The sequence below is a fragment of the Glandiceps talaboti genome, chromosome 13, assembly GCF_964340395.1.
Source record: "Glandiceps talaboti chromosome 13, keGlaTala1.1, whole genome shotgun sequence".
Lineage (NCBI taxonomy): Eukaryota > Metazoa > Hemichordata > Enteropneusta > Spengelidae > Glandiceps > Glandiceps talaboti.
Genome location: NC_135561.1, coordinates 759,545 through 772,119, shown reverse-complemented (window position 1 = coordinate 772,119; position 12,575 = coordinate 759,545). Strand labels below are relative to the sequence as shown.

Here is a 12,575-nt window from a genome sequence, read left to right as displayed (position 1 = left end):
GTCCCGGTCAACTGATAAAAGTTCACCTAAAGCTAGCTTATCATGATAATCCTCAGTAATTTGATCGGCAAGCAAAAGCGGTGCCTTAGTCTTTGCACACCTCCTACTAAGGTATTCAGATGTTTGAAGGTAGGCGATGTTTTTCAGTTTTCTTATTGCAAGGAAATGTGTGAATAGAGGCACGTGTTAAAACTCTCTCTTTAAGATGGGTATAAGTAAATACTTGCAAGGCCAGTATACCTTTTTGCACAAAGTACTGTTTGTAATTTATTGCATGAAAAAAGTGGGGAGGGTACACCTAAGCTTATATCAGATATTAAAACAGAAATTCTTTATCGTTGTACACCTTCTCTCGAGTGTAAAGATTTATGTCAAATTTTATGAGTCGACGGTAACATGAGTAAGAGGAGTTAAGATGTTTTCTTAAAAACTACAAATTGCTCGTCTGTGAAAATATTTAAAATACATTTACTTTGATGTCTGAACAATGGCACATATTCACAAGTCTTGAGTCTGAGTTGTTAATGCCAATTTGAAACGTCTACATGCACTTAAAAATTGCCTGCAATATGGTCATTATGGAAGGAACTGGAATACAAAAATAAAATTGTTATATACATGTTCGTTTCTGTTTCATTTTATACCTATGACGCATGCACATGAAAAATGCCAGATGTGTGATGTAACTACAATGTTTATACATGCAAAAAATACTGGTTGTGGTTCCTCAATAGTCAAAACCCTATATCCATAATTTTACAAAACCCAGGACAGAATAACCTAACCAACTCAATATTAAATTCCGTTTCTCTCGAGTGTAAAGATTCATGTCAAACTCTATGGGTCAACGGTAAGAGGATGTAAGGTGTTTTCTTAAGCATTAAAAATTGCTCGTCACTGAAAATATTTACAATACATTTACTTTGATTTTTGAGTTGTTAAAGCCAATTTGAAAGTGTACATGCACTTGAAAATTGCTTGTAATTATCGAAGGAACTGGAATACCAAAAAAATAATGTACATGTTCGTTCCTGTTTCATTTCATATACACACACACAGAGAGACCTATGACGCATGCACATGAAAACTGCCAGATGTGTGATGTAACTACAATGTTTATACATGCAAAAAATACTGGTTTTGGTTCCTCAATAGTCAAAACCCTATATCCATAATTTTACAAAACGCAGGACAGAATAACCTAACCAACTCAATATTAAATTCCGTTTCTCTCGAGTGTAAAGATCAATGTCAAACTCTATGGGTCGACGGTAAGAGGATGTAAGGTGTTTTCTTAAGCATTAAAAATTGCTCGTCACTGAAAATATTTACAATACATTTACCTTGGTTTTTGAGTTGTTAAAGCCAATTTGAAAGTGTACATGCACTTGAAAATTGCTTGTAATTATCGAAGGAACTGGAATACAAAAAATTCACTGTACATGTTCGTTCCTGTTTCACTTTATACACACACATGTACACCTATGACGCATGCACGTGAAAACTACCAAATGTATGCTGTAATTGCAATGTTTGTTCATACAAAAAATACTGGTTTTGGTTCCTCAATAGTCCACACTCTATATCCGTAATTTGACAAAACCCAGGACAGAATCACCTAACCAACTCAAATGAAATTCCGTTAGACGAGTGTCAGACATATTTGGCCAACTACAGTTCTTTTCGCGTTGCTAGGCACGCTGACACGAGTTAATAATGAACCAACCGCCAAACCAAAGGAGTGGTCTATTTAACCTTTCTCCACAGGATGGGTTACTCATAACGGTTCGCTAAGCATGCCAATGAAGTATTTCAAACTTCAAAATCTGTATTTACCTTTTTACTTCTTTTATTGTGATAGAAAGATCGCAATGGGTTTTAAAAATTCAGTCAAGATCTCTACAGTATTTTTTCTATGGACTACATACTTCTTGGCATCCGATGTAGAAGGCAATAGCAATCCAATTAATATAATTGACAATGGATACGAGACAGTGTTGGTAGCCATACACGAGGCTATACCTGAAGATCCACTCCTCATTGAACGCATTAAGGTGAGTAGCCACAAATGAAAGATATAGACAGCGCATGAAAATTCTGCACATGAATTATTTTTGTATTACATGTATTATGCCAAGTGAAGGACCTTCTTGCCAATAATTGCCCTATACAAAATGGTTACAAAATAACTTCTTAAAATTTAGAAAAAAAAGTTTCAAGTTTGTCCACGTCACAATATTTACACACATGTCACGCAATCCGAGTTTTATGGTATCAACAATAGTCACTAAGTACGTAATACCACCACAGTTTTAATAAATGAAATGCCAGATGTATTTCATTTCAACAAGATTTTAAACGTACCATCACGAAATGAAACGTTTTCGTTATTTTTGGAACGTTACGAAGATACTCAACAATAGGGAGACTTGGTAAATTTGTAAGGACTCGTACGAACACAAATTAAGCTTATTCGAGTTGGTGCCATACAAATTGGTTATATATATATATATATATATATATATATATATATATATACATATATATATATATATATATATATATATATATATATATATATATATATATATATATATATATATATATATATATATATATATATATACATACATGAATTATAATAAAATAAGAATTGTGAAGTGATGAGTTTGTAAATACATGATAATAGAGTTGTTTGATTCTTATTCTTTTTTGTGTGTGTCCTATAAAAGATGCTCATTTCATGTACTGGGCATATCTTACAATACCCACTTCATAACCTGGGCAACACGATTGCCTATTTCATGAACTGGGCAAAGTGTGTGTGTGTGTGTGTGTGTGTGTGTGTGTGTGTGTGTGTGTGTGTGTGTGTGTGTTACAGTGCAGGATATCAGAAAATTGAAATCTGTTAGATCACTTTAATAGTACATATAGTAGAATATTTGTAAAGTGTGTCGTTTTAATACTGTGCATTCATATTTGGTCAACGTAAAGATCGCATTGCTTGGAATATGTGCCAAATATAGGGCGTAGAGTTATAACCGTAATAGCGGTTGATTCTCATATTCTACAGGATATTTTTACGAGCGCATCTTATCACCTCCACCAAGCCACTTTACATCGCGCGTTTTATCGTGAAGTCACTATTCTCATACCGAGGACTTGGAGTGATGACCTGACAGAAGCTGTAGCCACAACGGAACGATTTGACATTGCAAACGTCATTGTCGATCAACCTAACCCAGAATATGGAGACAGTCCGTACACTCGTCAGATACGTGGTTGTGGAGAACCAGGGGAGTTTATTCACTTCACTGAACGCTGGGTCAAAGACGAAGAGTATAGTACGCTCTACTGGGGAGATTCAGGTACTGAAAATAGTACTTTGTTATGTCGAGCAACCTTTAACATTGCCTAACAAATCCAGTATATATTATATATGACAGGTATTATGTTTGGATAGATAATCCATCAGCATATACGCTAAACTACGGTCTCATCTGAGTTGAGTGGCATGTGTTAAGAGATCAACGTATAATACTGGCTGTATAGTAGCATTCTCATATACTAGTCATAGGAATGCATATATCTCTGCGCATCGGACCCGGTGTATTATAACGTCCTATATCACTTGATCAAGTATGGTTTGCCTGGAGTGAGGTCGAGGACAATTGATTGAAGAATAACGATTTACATCATGTTGTTATGGTAACCTCGTGACCTTAGCTGTACCTTTAATATTAAAACTAACAAATAGAGACACTCGATACAACGTGTACATCCATCAATGTAAAATAATCGATCTAGGTTATTTATGATTTGAACTAGAATCTGATATTTTTTCATGTAATTGTCAGTCGCTTAATTACATTGGGAATGTCTATTTTAAATAGCAGAAACCAATCACACACTGCACATGTTACACTTGCAGAAACCAATCACACACTGCACATGTTACACTTGCAGAAACCAATCACACACTGCACATGTTACACTTTAAGATAGCAAGATTATGAAGATTGAATGAATACACATAAATGAAATGAACTAAAGTCCCACCATACAGACATCAAAACATTGACGTCTGCATATATGTATGCGCCTGCGCAGTACATTTAAATGGTTTACTAAGTTTATACAAAATATAACGAGAAATTGCGATCTTGCTATCTTAAAATGTAGAATGAGCAGTACTGTTTCTTATTGGTTTCTGTGTAGGTGTGTAAAACAGAGACAGTGAACACTGGCATGAAATGGGCTGTATAAACCCTTTTGTTGTATCATATTACATTGCCTAGGTAAAGTGGTAGTTCATGAATGGGCTCATCTCAGATGGGGTGTATTTGATGAATACCCTGTCGACGACCATGAATATTTTTACTATGACGAAAATGGTCACGTTCAGCCAACCAGATGCTCCGAATCAGTCACGGGGGAATCACTTAACATTCATAACGGATACAAGAAATGTAACACAAACCCGGAATCAGGAGTTATGCCAGAACCAGGATGTAGGTTTTTCCCAGCATCAAACAGTGATGTTTCTGCGTCATACATGTATGCTAATTATTTAGATTCGGTAAGTTGTTAGAATTAGTTTGAAATCGCTTATTTTGCATTTGACCTTAAAGGTCAATGCAATGTCAAATCAAGGCCATGGCTACAAAGCATCGCAATGTCACGTGTTCTGAATAGTTGGTCAATTTGTTGACAGAGACTGAAGCATGCAGTCGAAAATTCAGGTAACACTAGAAGTTTACATTATATTAAATACAGTGTTTTACATACACAGATGAATTCTCATTTAAACAAATCATCATAGCTTACTAAAAATACAGAAAAAATGCTTCCTTTTGAATTTTTGGCCTTTTGCTCAAAGTCGGTTAGAAGTACTCACAAAAATGGCTTAATTTCAAAGTTTGACCCTGTAGCCATTCAAGGGTAACAATATAGCTGTACCAGATGTATACTTCATGTAATAAGCTAGGAACAAAGATTTGAAAAAATGCGCAATAGTTTCACTTTTGGCGTAGCAAGGTAATTCATTTTTATCTTCCGAAGGAATAAATCTTTATTTATCTTTTAAATCTGAAATATGAATTGACAGTATTAAATGTAATAAAATATTACTTTAACCTACCTATTGACAGGTTACTACATTCTGCCACAGTAGAAGTGACGGGGATCCAAAAACCAAACACAATCGTCTTGCAATAAACAAACAAAATAACGAATGTAGTTATCAGAGTGCATGGGATGTAATGCTAAACCACGATGACTTCGTAGAGGGCGCTAATCCACCAAGAGAGGAGTTGGACACCACACCATCGTTTAGGGTCGTACAAGAAGTCGATCTGAGAGTTGTTCTTGTACTTGACAAGTCCGGTAGCATGAACGATGTAAGCTAAGAGAGAAAACTGTACTATTTACTTTTCACAGACTTTCCATTTTCTAACTATAAATCCTTACAATATTTGTAATGAAGTGTATTATGAATATCAGTCAAAGTAAGGTTACAAATTGCTTTGAACAAAAATTTGGTGGTTAGTGTTTAATAAAGCATATACTCAAAATACCTGCCCCGATCTAATCCGAATCGGAAGTCAAAATTTCATCGCCGATTGAGACATACATTATTGTAGTACACCCCTGACGATGGTAACGGAACATTTACCCCTGACGATGGTAACGGGACGTTGACCCCTGACGATGGTAACGATGGTAACGGAACGTTTATAGCTAAAAATTATGATTCACTTCTAAGACATTTTTGAAACCAAGTAGAATTTTTCATTTGATACAAATATCGATGTGTTTCTACTGTCAGGAGAAGTTCTGTTCTATTATCTGCAAAATGTGGTTTTTAAATAATTTACTCGTATCAAGTGACACGTTTACTCATTCTTTTGACAGCACAAGCGATTAGACCTCCTTCTACAGGCATCTAGTGTCTACATTGGTTACACAGTCCCTAATAACACCTGGGTTGGTATAGTGCAGTTCTCTAGTTCTGACTGTACTAGGAATCTGTCTGACTTAGTCCAAGTGAACAATCAGGAAACAAGACAACAGTTAATCGACAAATTACCAAAAACAGCATCTGGTGGTACTTGTATTGGATGTGGACTGTTAGAAGGTATCAAGGTATGTATAAACTCGTTCCATCTTTGTAGTTACTGGCTCTGTCTGATACAACCACACAGACTGCACATTCTACACTGAAAGATAACAAGATTGGTACATTGTGTCTAATATGAAATAAACCATTTAAAATGTACTGCAACTAGATGTAGACATGGGGATGCCAATGTTTCTATATCTGCATGTGATGTCTGTATGGTGGCACATTAGTTTATTTCACTTTGACAAAATGTCACAAGAAACTGTATTCATTCAATCTTGCACGTGTCATTTCTTATTGGTTTCCGCGTGGTTGTATAAAACAGAGCAATGAATACTAACTTGAAGCGGACTGTAAGAAGTGGTATTTCCCTTCTATGATGGTAAGACTTTATGACACATGAAGTTAAATCATCGGAATTGTGGGAACAAGTGCATATAAATAATATCACTGATTATTCTATTACAACAGGATATCTATGGCTACCTGAAAATAAAATCAAAATGCGATATGCTAGTATTATTTTTATTTCACTGCAAATGCCATCCAATCAAATTTGTCTTCATCTAATACATTGAAATAGTGGCAGATCTTTTTAATTATATATACTGAACTCTCCCCTATATTTAGGTTCTGGAGAAAGGGGGTAGGAGTGCTGCAGGCGGTATCATATTCCTCGTCGGGGATGGCGAAGAGAAAAATGGACCATATATTGAGGATGTAATAGATGATTTGATAGAGAAAGAAGTTATCGTGGATACCATGGCTCAAAGTGATGAAGCAGATCAAGGTTTAGCCAATTTATCAGCTCAAACTGGTGGCTATGCTTACTGGTATTCAGAGAGTGACGTATCAACTGCAATGCATGATGGGTTTACTGACAGCATCACAAGTCGTGTTGGCTACAGACCGGATACTCCAATACAGGTAACATAGAAGTGACGTCACTGAAAAGTACTTTATATGCATTGTACATGTTTGCACAACAGATGACACGTGCAAACAGAACGAATGAACATCCTTATATATCCACCAACATCGTAATTAGCATAATAGTAATTAGCATAATGAATATTCATGACATTACTATAAACGTTATAATCATATTCATAATTATAATCTCACTTCATTATTTTTATTGTCATCTTCGGTCATTTATCTCATTTTAGTTGTAATAAATATTTGTCAATTTCAATTTATATTTGTTTACATCTATCTAAAATCATGCTATTTTATTTTGAAATGTTATTACAGCTTGCCAGTTACAAAACGAAGATTGAAAAGTATCATGTATATCAAAGTGAATTGATGATAGATTCCACTATTGGTAGACACACCGTGTTCTTTATATTTTGGGATCTAAATCGAAACACGCCAGTAGAGGCGGTCATCCGGGCACCAGATGGTACAGTATTTGATAAAAACTCGGAAGAATATCAAGTTGAACATGACAAAAATACTATAGCCGTGACAATCCCAGGATTAGCCCAGGTAAGTTCCAATGTCCCCAATTTGATAACCAAACCAGTTGAAACCTGTTGAAACCAGTTGAAACCTGTTGACCTATCAGAAAATAAATCGTGTGACGAGAATTAGTTTAGATAGATAAAGTGTTTGAAGGACATTGTGATCTTGACAATATACGTCTTTCTGATCATACAAAACTGTTTCCCCTCCCTTCCTCCCCCTCCTTCCTCCCCACTGTATAACATCTCTGTTATTATTATTTCAAGGCAGGAATATGGAACTACACCATTAGTAATCCCGACTCAGTAAAACAAACGGTAGAAATAAAGATCGAGTCTAAATCGGTCAGTTTAACTTCACAACCTTTGACATTATCATCTACAACTTCCAGTGACATCATCACGGAATCACCTCCATCAGTTGTAATCTATGCTGACCTTAGCCAAGGTTTTAATCCAGTTACCAAGGCAACAGTCACTGCCTTGATCGAACTACCTGATTACAGTGTCGTCGAAATGCCATTATTAGACGAAGGTGTAGGTAAGTGTGACTTTTTCCGTTTGTCTATTCTACTGAAATTGCTCGTTGAGATTATGAAGTTATGAAATTTGGAAGTTCAAAATCTACACGTGCAAACTACTTTTTAAACCGAGTCATGACCACCTGGAACAGCTTACCTGCTACTGTTGTAACCTCACCAACTTTAAATTCTTTCAAAAACAGTCGAGACACATATTGGAATGACTATAAGTATATAACAGACCCCAGTGTTTTTGATCACTAACCATTTAAAGTATCTTGTTTACCATCTCACAGTTCAAAGTTGTATATACATATATTTTTATTATCAATCTGAACTCTACAAGTAATTACTATCTTGAACTCTACAAAAAAACACTATATTTGAAATGTACTGTACCTTGTGAAAACGAACATTTCAGCAGTAAGAAATGCATTATTCTATCAGGTAAGAAAACAGTTGTCTGGCTAGAAGGCTGAGCTATACAAACACTTGTACTATACTGAACAAAAAAGTAATCCTATGTAAATCCGCCTGACTCCACTGATAAAATAACTGGGATTCAATCATGGCCCTTCAGTGTGAAATTTGCAAACCAACAATGTCTGGAATATCTTAGATTATAGTATTTATAGTATACTATAGTAAAAATCTTTTCACAATATCTAGTCATTTCAGATGAGGCTATTACCATACTTATAATTCGGCAATCTGATCACGCTCAGTTTGGCTATAATGGTTATTTAAAGTCCGTAAAATGTTGTTATTTGCTGTCGAAGGTGAAATATTTCTATTTATGAATATTTATGTACTTATCGTACTGTCATTTATATAGGTGCTGATTTGACTAAACATGATGGTGTGTACTCAGCCTATTTCCTGGATTTTATTAACGTACACTGTCAAACTGTCTGTCGGTATGAAGTACAAGTAGTGGCTGATAATAAAGATGGTACAGCTGAGATCATAGTAATGGGGCATACGGGTGCCATGGCAACTGATTATTGTGAGTCAAAGTTTTTGTCGACATTTTGATTATAACACTATACGGGAGGTGGTAGTTCATTTTTGAAAATTATCTGCAACGACAAAGACAGACAGAGAGACAGAGAGACAGAGAAATAGAGAGACAGACAGACAGACAGACAGACAGACGGACGGACGGACGGACGGACGGACGGACGGACGGACAGACAGACAGACAGACAGACAGACAGACAGACAGACAGACAGACAGACAGACAGACAGACAGACAGACAGACAGACAGACAGACAGACAGACAGACAGACAGTAGTCGTGAGAATTCAGCAAAAGGCATACATTTATTTGGAAATGTATATTCTGGCTGAGAAAATGCATTTGTCGTTTAAGATACATATTTAAAGTAGTGTTTGTCATTTGTTCTAAATACAGCTGTCATCCCCACAAAGGGAGAGTCGGTTCCAATCGGTGATTTCCGACGAGTGACATCGGGAGAATCGTTTATGGTCGATAAAAATGTTAAAATTCCGCCGAAAGGTTTAGATGTAATCCGTCCAGCAAGAATATCAGATTTCAGGAGTCCAGCTTCTGATTATGATGGAAAAACTTTTACTCTTCGCTGGACTGCGATGGGCAATGACCTAGATAAAGGGACAGGTAAATTTACAAATACTACAGCATATAGTAATATGTGAACATAAATATCACTGGCTAGCTATTGACTGTTTGTGTGATACAACATCGTTTATAAGATCAGGTGTGCTTGTGATTTTGATAAGGGGGATTAGGTAAGTGTGTGTGGGGGCGGGGGGGATTACAAGTCTTTTTGCGGTCAGTAAACATAGTGCACACATGTACACCTTTGCCAACACATATCTAGAGCTGTCTGTGGAATTGGTAACCATGCTAGCTGGCACCTAAGGTTGCATGGTGTCGCTATGGCAAGTAAAGTTTGACAAAGATGTTGCATTTCATGTTTCACTTTGGATACCATGGTAACAATATAATACATTCTGGTGACGTACTTGGATTTCCCACTAGCAAGAACCAATTTATTTATATATCCCAAGTTGGCTGTGGGCATCATGAGAATTAATGCGTATCTATGACACAGTTTGGCCGAGATGCTGGATTTCTTATTTTACACATCCTGATTACTATGGCAACAAAAAATATGTTTCTAGTGATGTACGTAGATCCTCCACTGTGCCAGTTCCATTTTTCAGTTTGTATTATCACCAAAATCTAATAAATTTGTTGTGTTTTCATAAACATGTTCTGTGATCTCTTTTATATACAGCTGACCATTATGACTTACGGAGTTCCAATTCCTTCAATGAAATCTTGGATAAATTTGAGAATGCGTCGAACGTTCAAAATGATGATTTAATCACTGGGACGTTATCGTCACCGCTACCAGCTGGCACAGAGGAAACTGTGGTCGTGTTTCTACCAAACAGTGACGCGGGGAAAACGTATTATTTCGGTATTCGAGCTGTTGATGCTGCTGGCAATGAGGGCGCTATATCTAACATAGCCCAGAATGCTATTGTCATGACCCCGAGAGATGACCTGGCGAACTGGGAAATATTCCTTATTCTTTCGGGAATAATCATCGCCATTCTCATAATTATCATCGTTATTATTTGCACCAGTCGGTACAGGAAAGCTAAAAGAAAGGAAAGAGACTTGGAAAGTTCTTACACAGGATTCAAGAATGAGTTTAATGAAAGACGCATTACTACATGCCACCATTAGTAAAGTCCAAGTTTTGTAAATATAAAAGTTATATTTGTTGTCATTATTTGTGATTTTATGCATGTTTAAGATGGACCTCAGATTGAAAGAGTGTACATGAAATAATCCAGAATTAACGAGTATCGTGTTAAAGTTCAAATATAAGTAAGTATGGGTTTTTCCAATATTCTGCTTTGTAGAGCTAGAGGTGTATGTCGAAATTGAATTCCCAGATTGGCATCCACTCTAAATAGGTAATTTTAGAGGTCTCGTTAAATCTTTATTCTTAATTCTTAGTCAGATTTGTTTAATTTTGTTAATTTGTTGTATGTTTACTGTTAGTAGCGTCATCTCTATGTGTTGTACTTGATGTAATTTTAGGTATTTTAGTAGACTGTAAGATATATTGATAAGAGATGTATGTGCTTTTAACACACCTGTAAATGAGACTGCCTCCGGTTGTAATCCTGAAAATGAAATAAAATATAGTACATTGTATCTTTGAAGTCTGTTACCCAAACACAATACAGAATTGCAATTCGCAGTTAGAAAATCAGAAAATTAAAGGTTGCAATAACAAGACAAACGTCATTTCATTTTATATCCTAACCTATAAACAACAAATTTCAAAACGATTCCAAGTTAAGTGTAATGGATTTTATTTTATAGAATCTAACACACGATATATGTGAAAATATTCTTTTAAAATGTATGTTACCATGGAACAGCAGAAATAAAATCTGTTTTAAAACACTGAATGCGGTGATATTTTACGTACATATTTTGCCAATGTAAAACATATACGAATTATATCATCTCTTTGGTATAAAATCACTCAAATATTCGCAAGTAACTAATGTATATATGTCGAAGCTATCAAATATTTTGTGAGATTTTGGGACACAACTTTCACTTTGAAGGAAACAAGACAGTAAAACATCTGTTGAATTTATGTTGAATAAAAGAAGTAGCCAGGCTTCTTCAAAAATGAAGACATTTATTCAAATTTAATGCGCCTTCAAATATAACGTACATTTCAAATATAATGTCTGTGCGATCCTGATTAATAGTCGCCGGGTGTATATTGGGCTCAATACGTGTTAGTAATTCGATACGGGATATATTCAATTAAAATGTGTTAAGAACACGATGCATACTCCGTACAGTTTTGAACACAGTAAATACAACCGTAATTTTGAGGGAAAGGGTTATATTTTCGGCCTGCCAAAAAGGGGAATGGTTTTCACGTGAGATGGTAACGTACAGTAACCAATTAAAACATAGCAATCAAAACATAATGAAATGGTATATCTGTACGTACAGGAATATTCCATTTTCTGGATTTAGTCAAGAGACCAATTATGTCGTGCTCACGAGATTATTTTTTATTTTTTATTTTACAAAATGTCCCTTACTGGCTTTCATACTTTTATTTATGTTGATTGACATAAATATTGAATGAATATGTATGCGCACATCGACTTCACAGTTTACTTTCTTTGGTGCATGTGTTTATGTGCGGTCTAATAAATGAGCAGGACAGGACACATTGTTGAACGAAGTGGTTGTATGTACATTTGTATATTTGTATATATAACCTCACACTTCTACATGTAACAGTTTATGTAGGCACATGCTCCTTACCGGTTCACAAAATCCATTGCAATACAACCTGGATACTTAAACGAAAGAAGACAGCACGGTAGGTCGTAGGGCGATTGGACACAATTTTGTGGTGCAATGTTTC

The 12,575-nt window shown here is 35.7% G+C and overlaps 1 protein-coding gene across 1 annotated transcript; it reads left to right on the top strand.

Moving 5' to 3' along the window:
- The first annotated feature begins 1,871 nt into the window (after positions 1–1,871).
- Positions 1,872–10,849, top strand: LOC144444864 (calcium-activated chloride channel regulator 1-like). The gene is made up of 11 exons (XM_078134415.1): positions 1,872–2,054; positions 3,074–3,368; positions 4,299–4,579; positions 5,151–5,399; positions 5,914–6,144; positions 6,752–7,048; positions 7,376–7,612; positions 7,855–8,128; positions 8,944–9,114; positions 9,524–9,748; positions 10,392–10,849. The coding sequence occupies exons 1-11, from the start codon at positions 1,872–1,874 to the stop codon at positions 10,847–10,849; spliced, it is 2,901 nt and encodes a 966-aa protein (XP_077990541.1).
- The last annotated feature ends 1,726 nt before the right edge of the window (positions 10,850–12,575 follow it).

Excerpts from the sequence above, each read along its gene's own strand:
- LOC144444864 (XM_078134415.1), top strand. The coding sequence starts at position 1,872 with ATGGGTTTTAAAAATTCAGTCAAGATCTCTACAGTATTTTTTCTATGG. Across the intron at positions 6,145-6,751 it reads GACTGTTAGAAGGTATCAAG|GTTCTGGAGAAAGGGGGTAG; the intron begins GTATGTATAAAC and ends CCCTATATTTAG. Across the intron at positions 9,749-10,391 it reads TGACCTAGATAAAGGGACAG|CTGACCATTATGACTTACGG; the intron begins GTAAATTTACAA and ends TTTTATATACAG.